Source organism: Bombus pyrosoma, linkage group LG13 (assembly GCF_014825855.1).
Source record: "Bombus pyrosoma isolate SC7728 linkage group LG13, ASM1482585v1, whole genome shotgun sequence".
Taxonomy (NCBI): Eukaryota; Metazoa; Arthropoda; class Insecta; order Hymenoptera; family Apidae; genus Bombus; species Bombus pyrosoma.
The window spans coordinates 10,194,887-10,213,745 of record NC_057782.1 but is presented as its reverse complement, the minus strand read 5'-3'; the positions used below and the strand labels follow the sequence as shown (position 1 = coordinate 10,213,745).

General features: G+C 38.9%; 1 protein-coding gene across 3 annotated transcripts in view; it reads left to right on the top strand.

The window, feature by feature from the left end:
* Positions 1-18,859, top strand: part of LOC122574089 (potassium voltage-gated channel protein Shaw) — a 34,627-nt gene that overhangs the window by 3,268 nt on the left and 12,500 nt on the right. For all 3 annotated transcript variants that reach the window (XM_043741229.1, XM_043741231.1, XM_043741230.1), the window contains exon 2: positions 14,878-15,256. In XM_043741229.1, coding sequence (XP_043597164.1) covers positions 14,930-15,256 — 327 coding nt within the window. In that variant the 5' untranslated portion in view covers positions 14,878-14,929. The remainder of the gene's footprint in view (positions 1-14,877; positions 15,257-18,859) is intronic.

Below are 18,859 nucleotides of genomic sequence, written 5' to 3'. Positions count from 1 at the left end.
TCGGGGATCAAGTAATGGTAATTACGTGCGTTAATCAGATTTTCAATTAATCTCCATGTACGATATCGGTACGATAGATTTCCAAGTATAATAACGCGTGCTATTTACTATCGCATAACCTAATTGGTTTGTAACCAATATATCGTATACTTTGTTCTGTAAAAATTATAATTTAAACAAGAGTTTCATTTTCAAATTACGGTAAGAAGAAAAAACGAATTGAGAAATAGTGATATTACGAATCCAATATACCAAGGAATATCCTGCTCTGCGAAAAATGTTCTTATACCACTTATTTTTTAATTCTACGCGCTAAGTACTTGCATAATCCTACAATTTCCGTTTATCCTCTAAACGTTTATTCGCCCTATTCTAATAGGCAGAATTTTTCCGTTTCTGAAGAGCCGTACGTCTTTCGTTTATATACCTGTGTTCGCGACCCTGGAAATTTTTTATCGGCTAACACGAGACAGAATTTTCAGAAAAATTATTTTTCACTGGTCGAACGCGCGTAGGGCCGAATTAACATGTAATTATTCAACGGTTCAACGTGGTCGCGTCACCCTTCCTCGGCATTAAACGTTTCCCTTTTTGTTAATTTATTCGTATGTGATGTTATTCTAGCCTTGGCCCGGCGCCATGCGAATTTCACAGGTAATATATTATCGCTTAGAGCCATTTATTGCGCTAATTACACAGATGCGCGCGCTTTCCACCTCCGTACGATACAAATTCGTCGTGGCAATATTTTTGCCAGCGATTTCTCAGCCTCAGATTTTTCATCAACCACCGACTTCTCTCATATGTGTCCGACGTTTAAAAAAGAAGACGCGATACGAGTTAAGTTGCTGAAAGCAGAATGACGAAATGTATCTCACTCGACCCCCAATTTTATCGTTAGTTCCCTTCTACCTAAGTTCGTCATCTTTTACTTTCGTCTGTTTTCGCTATTTTAAAAATACAAAAACGCACCTGGTGAGATATACATGCGTGTACGTTGGGATTCTAATGGACACATGCGTAGTCCTTCGCCGCGTTGCTCGTCCTTTCGAGCGTTAATTCAGTCAATAGTCGTTAATAACGTTCGATGTCGATGCGATTCTAAAGCTATAAATATAAAGGAAGAAAATATCAGAAATATTACAGAAATTATTCGATAGCTTTTGGTAAAAGTATCTCTACTTTAGAAGGACGCTGGATTTTTCTCTGTAGATTCGAAGATATTTCTTATTTAAGGGCAATCGGCCATTCTACGAATCAATTAAAATGTAATTGAGATTTATATCCCCTCTAAAGTAAATTTATCGAAGAAATCTGGCTTAAGAGAAGGAAATTGTCCGTAGAAATACTATAAACACGAAATTAGTAGAATAATTGACTCGTTTAGCAAATTACTACCTCGAGCTTCTTTTAAGGGTTATAAAGAGTTTACTTAATTGAGATGGCGAGATGTCTTTTAATTCAAAGCTGGTTAAAACGAAGTTTGATTTAAATGAACTTGATAAAGATCTGCTAAGTTTGTGCCGACCATACTGAAGCATACGAAAGTTTTTAATTTGTTTTTGATTTTAAATGGTCTCTGGTTTTAAAGCTACGCAACATTCAATACGAAATAATCATGTTCCTTCGTCATAGATCATTTATATAATGAGATGACAAACGAATATTTCGATGAAATGTATAGAAAATTAGGGTAAATTGCCATAAGAAATAGTGTCGTGGTCAAATTTTTCAACGACCAGTTTCAGTTCAATTATTATACATAAAATTCATTATCTCCCATTCCGTTCGAATGCCCTGCAGCAGTAGACAGAAAAATATTTTTGCGCGAGAAGTGGAAACAACACTCGGCGAGTTAAACAAGTCGACCAAATTGAAGTGCAATACGAAATCAACTTTAACTTATTTAGCAATTACTTTCCACTGAAAATTTCAGTTATCGAGGAACATGCGCCAATATTTCTGGTCAAATGTGCAAATTTACAGTTCGTTGTTCATTTCCACTGAGCTGCAATCGGTAAAAATCTCCATGAACCTGTCGTTATAACGGGAAACATGTTAATTCGTTAAAAAGTACGTTAATTGTATGTTGAATCGCAAGCGACCTATGACCATGGTCGCTTCTCGTTATTTCGCGCTTACACAATGGAATTTGTTATCGTGGGTTTCTTTTATCGCAAACATACGCGATTCGTCACAATACGCTGTGACATAGGTAACTGCTATCATCATCAATCTGTCCGCTTCTTCACAGTTTGCGGTCGCCTGTAATCCTCGTGGCGGATCGCTATTATAACTCCTTTCCTCGTCGCCATTATCGATCATCATTTTTCAGGCTGCCGCGCGAACTATCGTACAGCCGTGATGCAATCGAAGATTTACGTTTTCGTCCGAAAAAGACAATCGATGCTCGTGATATCTAAGAAAATATGGCCGTGGCGTGATCTCGTTTCTCATAAATATTGCAATCTTTTCTCGACTCTTCCTTGAGAAATACCACTATGAAAGATAATTTCTATGAAAATGACTTTTTCAATTTCCTCTCTTTTTTTCTCTCTGAACGAAACAGCATTTAGAGGGGAATTACTTTTTCCTAAAAAATTATATTTAGACACTGTAAAGATCAGATGAGAGGATGTATTTGTACGAACAAAATGGTCAGAAAGGATTTATCCTGCTGTTAGCGAGTATAAAAGGATCGTCACAGTTGCATTACCACAACCAATCGTGTAAACGATAATCGGCGTGTGAGCTACGTTTTGTTAGGTTTTCGACACTTGGATTTATGACAGGATTTCGCGTGAATCGCTGTTGCGTCTCTAATCCGATGACAACGAGAAGCGACGTCTATAAACCATTCTAGCCTAAAATTTTTAACCGTTTGAAAAGTCGATAATGGTTCAACTATCACGAGTCCGTGGAAGGCTGTGTGTCAGGTGATATACGTGTACACATCTCTGATATAAATCCGTAAGTCAGCAGAATATGGGAGGATTTTTCAAAACTGCGTATCAGAGCGTAGGAATCTTTATTTAAAAAAGCAGCTTGCTAAATGAAAGAACATAAAGAATCAATTCGAGATTAGCATCGATAGAATATGGAGTTCTGTTCAACAGTTAGGAGATAAAGTCGGTCGCCCGATTTATCACGATCAAGCGATTCGTACAAGAAACAGAGGGTCTCGGTTGATCGGCTAATAAAGATCAATTTCAGTAGTCCCGATCAGGGGACACATTAGTCAGTCTGACTCAGAACGCTCCAACAACCGATCTCATTCAGGAAACTCCCAGTCAATTAGGACTGGGTGGTCCTTCGGGTCCTAGACGGCACGTTGCCTCGCGTGCAATAGCCAAGGTCAGTAGGTAACAGGGTGGTGACCATGCCGTGTCTCCCTAGTAATAATTTTGGGAAGTCTTGTACAACTCTAGGTCACTGGGTATCTCGCATTACGTTGTATCCATTTCGAGGAAATACGACCCGGTTGACAAATACTGTCCTACATAGAATCCACGCGATATGCGCAGTCGGTCGCGTGTGTGTTCGTGTACGCACACGTGAAAATCTGGCACGATGATGACACAAATAGAGAACCGACCTAGAATTCGATCGCGCCACCGCCGTCGAGCCGGCCGCGTTTTCCGGCCACCTCGTCGATCGAACCTCGGCCAAAGCGGACCAGCTTTGGCGATCGTACATGACACGTGCACGCCATCGTCTAGATTTCCCTCGTCTATCTTCTATCGAACACGCTCGATCGTCATTCGCGATAGGTTCCAGTACGTTTCAACGAGTTTCGATCTAGGAAGTTGGAGCTCTGTTTTATGAACACGATAGGGTAGCAAGTTGGACATCTCGTGAACAGGAATTTTAGATTAATCGGAGATCGCTGCGTTAGTGTTTTGAGGGGCGATCGATACGAAAAATTTAAATTTAATTTATATGTTTGGTCGAATACGAAATATTAAAATACCTGATCTGCTTGGATCTATGTAAACCTCGGGTATTAAAGTTGATCTTTGTCGAGTTATTTGTGAAAGTAAACCTTCGTACGATGTTACGATATTGCACTTTCAGCGCAGGATTTCCATTGGCATCTTTTATATATCACATTATGAAAAGGAGAATATCGAGATGATAACCTATCGTTATAGATATTCGCTGTATATTTCCCTCGCTTGTCGAGGAGCAAGGAATTTCCCTTCGCCTTTATTTTTATCGAGGAAAAGGGTCGAGGCAGCTTTCCGGGAATCCGGTATTTCACTCTAAAAGTAAAACTCGATCGTCGACTTTACGATTCTGCGGAAGGCAGGCACGAAGTCACGTTGGCAGGTGGTTCGTGGCGAACGTTGACCGGGAACAAAGTAGTCTGCAACCCACTCGAGCACATTGGCTGAGGTTAGAACCACTTGTAGATTATTTTTTATCATCATTTCGACCGCTGTTATATTTGTTGTATACCACTGTTATATTCCAGTCTTTTAAAATTTGAATATTAATTTGACATTGAACAAATCGAATACCGAGGGTCTAGAAAATTTACGTCTCTTTACCTTATTGCTGTTATTTCGTTGGAATAAATTCGGGAGACTTAGAGAATGTTAGATTTATATCGCTCTTAATGCAAGAATTGTCAGAATTTTTTTTTTCGAATTGTCAGAAACCACCCTTTCCCGTTGGTTTTTCCATTTTCCTCTTTCGCGTTAATTCAAAGCGAACGCGTGATATAAATTGTTTCTCGCTAACCGCGAAAGCAGCATCTGCGATGTACAGACTAATTCTATCTCGTCAACGAGTTAAAAAGAGAAACAATGGAAGGATTGAGTAGAATTCAGTGAAAAGAATTATCACGCTTTATAAAACGCAGCGGACATATTTCGACAAAGAATTTAAAAACAAAAAACACGATCACTCCGCCACGGATGAAAAGAATTTGCGTTTGTTCTTACGGCTGTACGATATCTTCGGATCCGGCACAGTCATATTTGTATGCAATTTCGATGGAGCGAAGTTGCTTTCCATGGAAGGGGAAGAATAGAAGAAGATATCGTTTGCGTGGTTTGGATAAATCCAGAGAAGACACAATGGTCCCTCCGCGGAGGGACGAGGGTTTTCAAATTTACATTTAAAAAGTCAGTGTCCCAGATTCGAAGGGATAATTTAAATACCTTTAAAATTTTCGGCTAACGACCTTTCCATTTGTCAATAGGTTCAACCATCACGTTCCAAAGTGACGGTCGTTTTTCAGGATCATTAATATTCCGTTATCGATCCGCGTAATTGAAGGAAATTTTGTGTACAGTTTGGATTAACGCCGGGACTCTTCTTATGACAGGAAGGCGGTTTAAAGTTGTAAAGAAGGTGCGGAAATTTGATGCTCCATTTCAGCAGTTGAAAGTTTCAACGAGTACAGGAATACGATTTCCTAGTGTCATTTTGTAGAAATTGATCAAGTTAAGAGCATTGGGTCTTTGGGATATTCTATTTATGATAATTCCACTCGTTCGATACTTCGTAAATATGAAATTCCAATATAACTCATCTTACGGCGTGGTTGGTCAGTGTAAGTGAAACAGGTCAGTCATTAGTCAGACATCGATTTCGCTTTCTTCTAACGTTTAAATTTTCCAACTCTGTTGCATCATTTACTTACTTGACATTTTCTTATTCTATTTTACTCGTATACACCGACCTGATATTAACTGTCTGCCCTCGTAGTTCGGTTCTCCGAGCTTCATCGCTATACAGAGGCTCATCAAGAAGTCAGCGTTACACTTAGGGATCGCTGCTTGTTAAATCCACCCTGAAAATGTGAACCGCCAGGCAGTTAATTTACAATGCGAGTTTTGCGGCAATTAACGGTATCTCAGCAGTCTGTAACCACTTCCGAGCGCTGTGACTCACGTGTTCAGGTCGATGATTCTACAAGCTAGATTATAACAAGGCAATTGCTATTGAACAGGCGACGACCAAAGCCTAGTTAATTATTGGCCCTTCGCGGTCCGAATCGCATTCGATATTTCGTTTCAATTGGTTCGTATTCCAGTAATTTACCATCGATGACTATTTATAATTCGGCTGTGTAGTTTTATTATTTTTTATAATCGATCGCGTATCAACGTTTAGTATACACGGGGGAAATTGGGGCGGATTAATATTTCTCGAATTCGTATTTTAAATAACGCGAATATTTCTTTCGTCCATTTGATATTTATTCTAGAAGCTTTCGAGGATATTACGCAACGTATTTATTTCAAAAATATTGCTTGACGAATAAAGTTTTAATCGTAATTAATGACTCGACGAATACTTTCTACGATCGATTTATTTCATACGGGAATGCGAAGAAGTTAGAGTTCCTTGGTGTTTATGAGACAGGAACCGAGTAGTAATTTTCACATTTTTTTATTATTCCATTAATTGGATTACGCTATGTATTAGAGTTGCTCAATGATACAAACTAGAAACAGCGAAAACCTTCTACTAATATTTGCTTATCATTTGTGGGTTATCGTAATGGGCAGCACAGCCTTTGAGTCTAGTTTTCCCTTATCTGGAATTTAACGACCATCTACGGAGCAGTATTTCTCCCGTTCTCTATTTATACCTCGTTCGATCATTATCCGTCGTCTCTCTCTCTCTCTCTCTCTCTCTGTCTCTCTGTCTCTCTTTCTCTCTTCGTATTTCGTGTACTCTTTACTTTAGACATAGGTGTACACAGACACGGAAGAAACGCAAAGAAAGAAAGAAAAGAATGTAAAAATTCTAGCGGCTTCTTTTAAAGTTGAGAGCCGCACGTTAACCTATAAATCCGCAGTTGCTTGAAAGTGGGCATTGCGGCCGGGAAAAGGGGGTTGTGATTAAAGCGCGGCAGGAGCCACTGGAATCTCGAATTGTAAATCTACTAGGTAATCTGATAATTGCGGATTACGGTAATGAGATAGATAAGCGTTTAAGCAGAAAATAGGTTCAATGTACGGGTTAAACGTGTTGGAGTTCAGATCGCGTACATTGAGTTTCATGCTCGAGGAAGCGGTGAATATTTCAAGAGAGACTCGACCAGCCCACGAAAATTTCTGGATAGACTTCCGAATTGACTTTCAACCGTGTTAGCTACGGCTGCGCGGCGACATTTGAAATTGTAATATTTTAAGAATATTTGATACCCAGTACAAGTTTCCCAGGGCTGAACGAATAAAACGATCGAATAAATAACAAACCCGTTGAATGGCTTCTCGTTCAAGAGGAAAGTATCAAGCGCTCGAGGTAAGCCGCTCGTTAGACGTTTATAAGCAATTTGCTCTTTTCTTCTTGTTAACGTTTACAACGATTGCGAAGAGTGGATTTCGGAAGAAGAAAAGATTCAAACGTTTGTTATCGCGTTATGGAGATTAAAAGTTTGCACTGTACCTTTGTCGATGTTTCATTCCATAAGAAGTTCCTAATGTTTCCTGCGAGCTTTTGTTTGCGAATGAGGGCAATTTATATTATGTTATCTCGTTCGATCGGTTTCGAAGGAACCTAAGTGTTTATATTCAGTATCGTAGAATATTTGAAGCAAGGATTAACCTCTATCAGCATTTAAGATGTTTCAATTACAATAGTTAAATTTTAGAATTACGTCATTAGAACATTTGGACTATACGTGTTATGCCTTATATCTGCAACGTTGCTTTTAAACTGTTAACTATTTTGCACGATACGAGCACGAAATTCCATTACAGCCAGCTAATTCTGTATGCCCACGGTATCTAAAGTTTCTTACGATTTAAACTACGCGCTGAACTGAGAACCGCAGAAGCTGGCGGTCATATTGATTTACGAGGTCGTTTACATGTGGCAGAAAACCGCAGAAGATAATGAAAAATATAAACGAAAGGTAGAAGTTCGGGCCGAATACAAAATAATTTTTCGACCTACCCATTTACCGTCATTTATGCTGTTTACGATGTGACGTCAATGAAAATGGCGAAGTATAGTAATCGGGCTGCTTTTGTACTAAATTCGATTTTTACGAACAACGTAACAAACATTTTCAATACCGCGAAAAAATTCCATGTAAATAGGATTATCGTTTGCAATGCACGAAACAATTTGTAAAAAAAAATTCTCGTTGTTCTGCCACTGATGGTAGCGACGTAAAACGTTGGCAATAACCACGAATTCCGTATCTGACGAATCGCGGGCAAAGGTTAATTAAAAACGCACACATCGCTGTACCGTTCTATTGAAAGTTTAAAATATTCGGGAATATAGCATTAACAGCGTTTAAACCAAATTTATCCGAGCCGGAAGATTTTTTAACAATCTTACGTACGGTGTACGAGAAAAATAGCCTCAGGGTGCTTTTCTGTTGGCTACGGTGTATGTGCGACTCCTTTAAGAGGAGACACGAAAGCCCTCTCAAAGTTGCTGCCTGAAGAACACGTCGTGTCGTGAGCTGCTTTTCAGGCATTTTCCAAGCCAGTTGGAAAATACGGAAATTCCGTCTGCATTAAGGTACAAACTCGCGGTGATTACTTTCATATAGTTGAAGCACGAAAGTCGACTAGATTTCAAGTCGACGAGATGTTTCCTGGTAATAAAAAATATTTATCGCTACATTTATTTAATTACATTATTACTATTATTGCTAAAAAGACAGTGAAAATAATAGCTTTTAGGAAAAAGTTGTCAATTCAACATAAACGAAGACCGCCGCAGCAGTCAATTAGAATTTCACTCAAAATGCATTTTCGCTCGAACCATCCCCAACCTCTTCTTCATCCTTCGATCGTTTTATCCCATATAATATGTTCTTGGAGACTCCAATTACGTGTAACTGTACGACACATGCTCACCGAGACGATACAAGATGCTTAATCAATTCCTAGTTAGTTGTTCAAATAAAGGATCGATTCGGGGCTCGAAAGCTTGGAACTGCGAATACCTGGTTCCGTAATTGCTTCTCTCGAGCGAGCACGACGTGGTACGGACCGCACGAATGTCGTTATTCGCGCTATTTACAAAATCAGAGGTCCTTTTACAACGAGAAGAAAGAAATACTCGTAGGAAGGAATTGATTTCGAATTACTAGAGCAACGTTTCTTAAGCCTTTTGCATTGGTGACCCCAGTTATGTACGTAGATCGGTAATTAATCGGAGAAGCTTGATTTTAAACAATTCTTTGTTATATTTACTAGTCTGTCACTTATTTACCACTTACTAGAACGAAACATATCGACGAGATAAATATGCTTGTTTAGTTTGCAAAAGAATTAAATCTCGATTGAATATTTATTTGAATATAACGAGTTTTTACAAGTGCGTCTAGGGCCATTTTAGAAATTGCTGGAAATTTTGTACTAATTCGGAGTAAAAATCCATTTAACCGATCTTTTAGAAAGCTCTTATTTCGTATCTATCTCGATTGATAACTCGCTGAATTCTTCACGATCCTTTGGTAACAGATGATCGACATTTTTCATTTCGCTGGTGTAGTTCGTCGTGGCAGATGCACAAATTTTCACGGTCCGGTAATTCTGTTACGCAAGCCAGAGTTTAAGGAGCTCTGTACCGGAGGATCAAAGTTGAACTTTTACCACGGCCGTAGGTTGCATCGTTTGCGCCCAACAGTACCTCAATTAACTTTAATTCGATGAAACGACGGAATCGAATTGAGATAAAAATGGACGCCGACGCGACAGCTTTCGATGTGAAATATTTCAAACGAATCGACGTACAGACGTCGCGTCACTTCGTTTCGCACGGAATTGGATTAAAGCGAGGCCTTTCCTTTTTCCCTAACGAAAGTTCAGAAGAGAACGGAGAAAAAGTAAAAATCATTCAACGAATTTGAGTTACGCGATTCGCTTTTTGGCTGCTATCGGAAATCGCTTTTGATGCGACCTAAACACGGCCGAAGGATGAAAAACTGCGAGCTAAAGTAACACGCGGTGCTTTTCAAACTCGCTCTATGCGAAAGAAGAAAAATATGCAAACTTCGAGAGTTAATAATTTGATCTATGTATTTATTAGAATATGTTCCAATGATATTTCATTTTCTTATCGTATTCTTTATAAAAATTCTTCCTCAGGTGTACGTATTTAAGAAATCATATATCGGATCGGTCGACAGTTAATACATTAATCACGGTTGAACGGAATTGGAATGTCACTTCAATAGCTCCTTTGATACGGTTTCATGGAAACCTCCCAGAGATCCTGTCACGTATTATCAAGTCTGTGACAGTAATTCGCTATCGGCGGAGATCCCAGCATCCTTGATACTCCCTCGGAGATCTCTTCCTACCACGAAACATTAGTAGCAACGGAATTCGCTGGATTGGGAAAAAATTCGGGGCTCTTAAAATTGAAAAATTCAATTCGTATATTAATTTATTGTAACATCGTCGAGATACGATATAATTTCTTCCACGGTATATATCACGTTCAACAATTTATTCGTCAACGTTCGTGTGAAACGTAAGAGCGAAAGATCAAAATTCCGCATAATTCAAAACACCGAACCAAATACGGAATTGGTTATATTGAAGCTTCATCACGTCGTTGGTAAACGTCACGAGCTCTGAAGCGCATTCTCTCTTTCGTCATCGATCAATCCATTTGTCATGCGTTAGAATTAACAAACCAAATAATGTCACAATAGTTCGGAGGTTTCACAGTCCGTGCGAAACATCAATACTTCGATCATTTCGGAAAGCATTTGGTTTTCCATCGTGACGCTTGTCGGCAATACATTCGATGATCGTTTAAAATCATCGAATAAAAGAACGATCGTATCGTTTTCTTTAACGAGTTTCCATAATTTTATCTCTCGCGTTAACGTTGAAAATTGTACGTGCGATATTTAAATTAATTACGTAGCTTAGTTTCACCTTCTGCCTATTTATTCCCGTTGTTGCTTTTCCTATGCGAGTTTCGGAGATACCTATCGAACATAGCCACTTCGCTTTTGCTATGGCTATCAGCCAAGTTGGACTCATTTTTGTGCTAAATTAGACAGGGAGGTAACATGCATTTGAAGATGAGAATTTGGACACGATGCAGGAATAAAAAGTTTGTATTTTTAGTTTGTCCCAGTTAAGTGCAATTGTTAAATATGCACACGTCAATGGCGAAGTCACGAAAGCGTATAATTAGAAAATATTCGCGAGCCGTAAAGCTTCCGGGAAATTCGACATGTCACGGAGGAATATAAGAACACGTTACACGAGTCGTAAAACTGTGAAATTAAAAGAATCGAGACGACCAACTTGCAGAGCAATTTTATTGCATTTTGTCTCTCGATAAACTAATAACTTGGTATAAATACGATTATAAAAATACTATATCAAGTGAATTCGATTAATTTAAGAATATACTTTAACGCGTAGCTGAACGCTGCATCACAGATGTTTCTCCAAGCACCAACATATTTTATAATTCTCCACTGCTTCTTTTTCGTCCGAAACCAGAAACTCGACCAAGAAAGTTTAACCTTTGGATGAATTTCCCATTGAAATACGATGAAGTATACTGTGTACTTTGAAATGGATACTCTTTGCCGCTTCTATCTGCAGCAAACTATCGGTAATTGGCACAATTGGGTACAGGTTGATTCTGTGAGAAAAGATTAGGCGAAAATACAGAGTAAAATGTTTGAAAAGATTTTGTTCCATATTTTCGACTTGTTTTTTCTCGTAGAATCACTGCATAGTCAGTTGTACCATCAATTACGGACCACCCTGTATATCCGTTTACCTACAGTCCTATAGTCTATTGCAATAAAAAAAGAATAAAAGACGTTAGATGCAAATAAAATGTAGAAAATCTGGCGCATTAAAGTAAAGAATCGAGTATTACTAAAATGAAACTCACAGCTTGGAGAATGTCCGCAATTCTGCCATATTCCTAGCTTTTCGACGGAATCATCTATCTTCGCGACGTTCCATTCGAGGAGAAATATCGATATTCCGGTTGAAGTGTAGCCAGACAGTGAAAGAAAAAAAGGGACAGACGGAATCTTCATTTTCCACGCATTAAACACCTTCAGAATCGACAAGGCGCGGCTTTAACGTCGCGAAAAATGATCACAAATTCATAGCAATCGCGTCGTACTAGACGACTATACTCCGTGTGAAAAGGCTTGCCTCTCATTCACCGTGAAAAGAGGAGTACTTTCTGTCAAAGAGAAAATATCTTTGACTTTTCGCAAGTAACGAAAAATGGTGAGAAATTCGTTGGAATCGCGTCGCGATCGCCGATCATGGCCCGTTACCTCCTATTCACCTCCTATGGAAAAAAAGCTTGGCTCTCGTCGGCTCTGTGAAACAACGAAGAGTTTTCGACAAAGGGTCGAAGATTAAATTGCGCGTAATCGATGACCGATATCCCTATAAATCAAACCAACTGACAAAAAGTGCTTGGCGCGCGGACTTGCCCTTGATTCTCTGGTGGTCTCGTAAAGTTTCCATTTAACAGGGGAACGCGGCTGTTCGATATCGTAACGGCACGAATCGAACATGGGACAAATGCAAAGTTCCGTTTGTCGGAACACCGCGGTACTCGATAGAGAGTTTCGCTGGTTCTACCCATTCGTGACGATCGTAGATTTGCCGAACGCGTACGATTTTCTTATTTCCTTTTTGTAGCGTTCTGGCGAGAAGCGTTTCGAGAAACGTGGTTCGGTTGGGAAAATTGAAAATCAAAAGAGAAATTTGCTCGCCTTCGTTCTTTTTAAAGGGCCGTCCAAAAGGCTGAGCTTGTGTATATTGACATAACGAAGGTGGCGTGTGTCTATAGGCAATTCTTGTAATAGCGCTTTTCATAGCAGGTTGAACTTCTCTTGAAACGCGTGAATGAAAAATGATAGTTATTTTCGCGGAAATACCACGGCTATCTCAAAGGAAAGGTCGTATAGAAGATTGCAGTTAGAAATTATTTTATCTTGTGCGTACAGTAGATAAAATCTCGTATATCGAGTTGATGCGCATGAAATGTCGTTCCTCCTGAATACAATTTCGAAATTAGATATTTATATTACAATGCTAATGCATCCTGCACACGTCCCAAATTACCCAACGGTTGCCTTTTAGAAGCTCTTGGAAGTTTATGACACGTCGTTCGTTATTGACAAGTAGTAAGTAACTGTCGAAGGAAGTCATTTTCGAAACTCTAATTAAAATACGTAATTAACAAAAAATACCAAAGTGAAAATACAAATTCTTATCATCAAAAACGTCTACGAGCTTCTAATCGAATAGAAGATATTGTTCAAACTTTCAATCGGTTTGGGGTGACTCTGCTACAATTAGTAACTCAAATATTTTGAAAACGAATTACATGAGAACATCTCTACTCTACGTGTAAAAATACTTGTAAAGACGTAGAAAAAGATTTGTTTCGTTTAAGACTTCGTTTTCGAAAAAAATCGAGACATAAACATGTTCCATGGGAAGAGTGTTAATTGCAGATTATCCAAACTCGATCTTTTCGAGAACGAAGCCTGCAGGAAGAAAGATCCTTCCTCTTTTCTCGACTTATTTTTGCATATAGCATACGTTCTTACCATGTATTACCGACTATAAGCTTTTTCCGATAGCGAAAAATATACAGTAAAATTTAGAAGAAGTTTTCAGAACTGAACTTTACGCAATAACATCGGGAATAACGTAAAACGACAGCCTAGGACGTTTAAATTCAACAAAATTCCCTAGCCCGCCAGCTTCTTGCGATAGAATCACGATTTCAATCTCTTGGATTAGGCATCGTCATCGCAAGTGGCATTCGATTGTGCCATTTCGATGACTCTTGGCAACGATTCACGCGGAAATCGGCTTACACGGAGAATGGGGACATCGAACCTTACACAAGTGCCTTCTGGATTCGTTTCCAGTGAAAATGGGGAATGTCAGCAACGTTTCTATCATTTTAGTATTTGATCGAGTGCATCGAAAACAGATAGTTCTTTCATTGAATTCCTTTCGACTCTTGCAATAAGAGCGAAATGACGTTCGCCGTTTGACAGCGGATCTCGTTTCGACTGTCAAAATAGATGGAACGAAATGCGAAGTAGAAGATGTTTTCATTTGTCTAAGAAATAATAATACTCAATCTTATGAAAGAAATATCATAGCCGACAGTACTCGAACGATCTCAGTTCTTTGCTATAGTATCACGCTAAAATAAACAACGGTACACAAAATATGAAATTCCTTCTATTGTCAATATGTTAAAAATGCAAACAAAGATCCATCAAGTTGTTGGACATTGAACAGTATCAAAGATCTGAATAACTGACTGTAAGGTAGCAGATAGACGCAAGCCTATATAAACGAAAGGGGAATGGAATTGAAAGAAACGCTGAAGGGCTCTCCAGAGACAAGATATATATGTTCAAGGATGTACATAACTCGATAGGTAAAAGATTTTGAGTCTACCGGCAAACAGTCTCAGATTGGAGAGATCTTGCCTGTCCTCTTGCGTTAGTCAACGACGGATGCTTATCTTGTAAGTCTGTTTCAACGATTGAACAACTTGGTGACCGGAATTCTTTCGAAAATTATTTTCTTTTTTTTTTTCTTATTACGATAGTTTAATAATATAGATAACTACGTCCCTGTACAATTTATGATCGGAATTTAACTAGTTTATACGGCTTGGTGAAAGGCCGTATAAAGGTGAAGGAAAACAAAGACGACTATGAGGAATGGACTTTGCCAGACTGTCACAGACTTATGGTCTCTTGACAGACGTGAATCGATAAGCCATGGGAACCCGCAAACTGGCGCCCTATTGCGTGACGCGAGGAATTCCAAGCTCGTGGCTGAATATTCCACCCTCTTAGCACCGACAACAGTTCCATCAACGTCAACATCGTGTTTTCATTTTTCATTGCAGGCCGTGTGGGTTTCTCTGAGTCGGAACCGGCGATAGCAGAGCCGCGATCAAAATGAGTATTCTGAACACGGATTCGGAAAACCGCGTGATCCTGAACGTGGGCGGTATCCGGCACGAGACGTACAAGGCGACCCTGAAGAAGATCCCCGCGACCAGGCTGTCAAAGTTGACCGAGGCTCTCGGTAACTACGACCCGATCCTCAACGAATACTTCTTCGACAGACATCCGGGGGTCTTCGCCCAAGTGCTCAATTACTATCGCACAGGGAAGCTCCACTATCCGACCGATGTGTGCGGACCGTTGTTCGAGGAGGAACTCGACTTCTGGGGACTCGACTCCAATCAGGTGGAACCATGTTGTTGGATGACATATACCCAGGTATATAAGCATCGGCGCACATCTATCCAGCTTTCAGTTTTCTTTGTCGTGTTCACTTAGCTATTCGTAGATGCGGTTTTACCGATCGCGGGTGCATGATTAAGGGACGAAAGATCGTGATCTTTCAAATACGCGTTCGAGTTTAACACGTATCGTCGTCGTTGACGAAGAGTCAGCGGATTGACGGAGTTAAAATCGAGAATTGTTGGATTGTGTCAGATACAGTTCTACTTATCGATTAGAAGCTTTTTGAGTTTACGTGAATTTGACTCTACGTTGATGTTTCAGTGACATGATTTGTTGTGGTTAAATTATTCCCGATAGAACGAAGTAATTTGAAGGGACATGTAATTATCGTTTAACTATAAATATTGTTCCTTGTCCGTGTGCTTAAACATAGGAAATAGTACAGGAATATGATCGTATCGCTTAATCTGCATCCGCGATCGCACTAGTAAATACTGATTTCTTTACGACATAATGGGAATGTGTTTGTTACGTCTGTTTATAATATGGTTTTATATTCAATCTAGATCTATAATCGCAAATACGAAGCATTGCACTACGCAAACTATGTGACACAAGTGTCATCGATTTTATTTAATCATTAATAATACTATCGTTCGTTAATTAATAGTGTACATACACCAGTACATAGAAAATCACTGCTCGTATAATGCAATTTGTATAATATAATCGACGTGTATCCTATTCGTTTTATCGTATTATCGCTCGTTTAATCGAGAATTAGACACAGAACCACGATCGTGTAAATTTTCGTTTACACGATTCTAAATATTCGCCATTTGTCGGATGAATTTAATTTAATACCCTTAACAATTTTAAAGGAGGCGACAAATCGCATACACAGATAAAATAAATTATTTCTCTCTCTCTGTTGTCGTTATTTCGGTCAACCGATTCAGCAAAACAACGAGCCAGTCGAATCGAACAATTCCTACTTTTATAATGAAAAAAAGAATCATTTCCATCGATGAAATCGCAATGTCCCCATTTGTAAATTTTTTCACCATTTCTTGCTCCACAATTTCACCACTGTATATCTATCGATTTTACGAATATCAGTAACAATCGTGTTAATTTGCTGATGAAATTCGTCCGCTTTAACATCCCGACGATTATTACAAGTCAGACAAAATACCAAATAATATTATTTTAAAATCATCCTTCAAAATCATTCAGGAATTAATCTACTCAGAAACGTTGTAATACGTTATGAAACGATAGATTTAACATGGATGGAATCGACCCGCTTACGTGCTTTTTAGATTCTTCTCGTTCCTTTCTCCGTTTTAAATTCTACAGTACACGCACAATTATCGATTCGTGGAAACTAGCACACCGTGTACGAGGCGAGCGAATTGATGCATCCATTGTCGTGCACATTCATAAGATGCAAGCACGAAAGAAAATCGAAAGCTAGGAAAAATCTGTTAAAATTTCGTTGTTCCGGTCTACGAAATACCGATGCGTACCGATCGTTGTATGGAAATGAAACGAACCGATCAAATAAATTGCATTTTGTTTCCTTCGTCTCACTATTAACATGTGACACCGATATCAGATTCATGGCAAAACGTAATTAATTGTATTATACGATGCGACTATGAAACAAAATTGAATTTATCGGATCGCTTTACTTTTTCGTAAGTCGTACTATTTTTTCCTCCCTCTATCTCTCTCTCTTCTTTAATTTTTTTTTTTTTTTTTTTTGCGAAACAAATAGGAGAAATGTCAAAGTAAGCAGTCGGGCAAGTTTCCAAAGGATAGTAACTCGGTTATCATAATTCCAGCAAGTCTGAAATATTCCTTTTCGTTTTCATACCATTGAACTTCGCGAATCTTACTTCTTCACCGATGGACCGAACTATTACAAATTTATTCTCTTTCTCTTTGAATGAGACCGTTTCGTCGTCGTTCCTCTTTTTCTTGCCTCTCACCCTTCGTTTCACTTTCGATTTATACTATGAAGTAACTTACTTTCTCCTCGACTTCGTTCATTGAGTGTCTCCGAGCCTTATCCCGTGAGATTATCCATCTTGACCCATTTACGACGTCTGGACCAAACGGTGACCATTTGCAGCTTTGACCATATTCGATCCGTGTTAGTCGTTGGGTATCGGGAGAAAAAGATGAGGGGAAACGAGAGATTTATGTTGAGGCGTCTATAGAACGCAGGCCAAAGGACATCTTTGGGGTTTGATTAAACGCCATTGATTTGTGACGGTGGATATAAATAAAGTAAGAAGGTGCGATTTTTCCAAAGCACTGAATATTTCACTGGAATTTATATGGCTATTTGCTTCACGGGTAGTAGATCGCTTTTTTTTTCGAAATAATGGAGTGGAGGGTTTCTCGAAGATATCAAGACAACGAGGGCAAATAAATGTTAACAATGGGGGAAAGAATCGGACGTTAGGAGTTGATATTGTTACGCTATAGACGGAAAAATTGGAAGCAGTAATTTATATATGGGGTAATTACTACAAATAACTCTAAACTTTTGGCCGTTGGCAGCGTATGTACTTCATTTCTGGGAAAAAGATGCACATGTATCTTTCTTTTTGTTTTTATAGAGTCTTCCAATTATTGAAATATTGAAAAAGCTACTGATTCTAACAGGTATCTGTGAATAAAATTCTCACGTTCAGATAGTGTCTTAAAATAGTGGTTTTTTTAATAAAGTAGTTAAAACAACAGTAGTAAACATAATTGGTATAATATGCACATTATTATTTCCATCACACATGGCCATAAATCATGGCGACCACATTATCGTACGAGTGTGCACATGCAGCTGTCGTGACAATAGAAGATTAAGATATTATCTGTGAGTCGCTACGAATACGATAAAATCTCATCGTTCGTAATACGACACGTACGTAAACAGCGTTACCTTTGTGTGTGCGCCGGATAAATTTATTATTTAATTAGAGTAATGGAATTCATTTGTAAATGGTTGTCGAAACGTAAGCGTCGTTAATGTTCGTACAATATTGACGGTCCTCGGGAACAGTTTCCATTATTTCGCGATTCTCACGAAAGTACAAGTACAAATATCAAGTTTTAGACAGATATTAGAACCGCGACCCGATCTAGAAAGTTACTAACAATGTCTAAATTTCAAATATTAGTTAGGGTACTCTGAAACAGTAAAACATTAGCTTTGCCAGGAATTGTTTTTAAATTTTATAGTAGAAATCTTACGAATTCACCGTTCGCAAGCGAGCTGATTGTATAACGGAGATGTGTGGCCATTTTTAGTATTGTTAGCTATTAAATTATCGTGCAGAAGAGACCAAGAGAAAGGATTTTTATGGGAAACGAAAGAACATGGCGCGAGTCTCTGTGAAGGTTTGAAACGCGGTCCGTAGATCTATTGCGCTGTACGAGCGAGATTCGGTGAATCTCGAGATTAGATCCGAGAATATAATTTAGCGAAGAATCCCCTGTAACTCTGGCGAATTGCTCGTAGTTTTCCATTGTTTCGTAAATATTTAAAAATCTAACTGATCTTCTTAGCTGGCTGTTGCGACGTTTCAAAGACAAGCGTGCAAAATGCCTACTATGGCGGTGGACGCG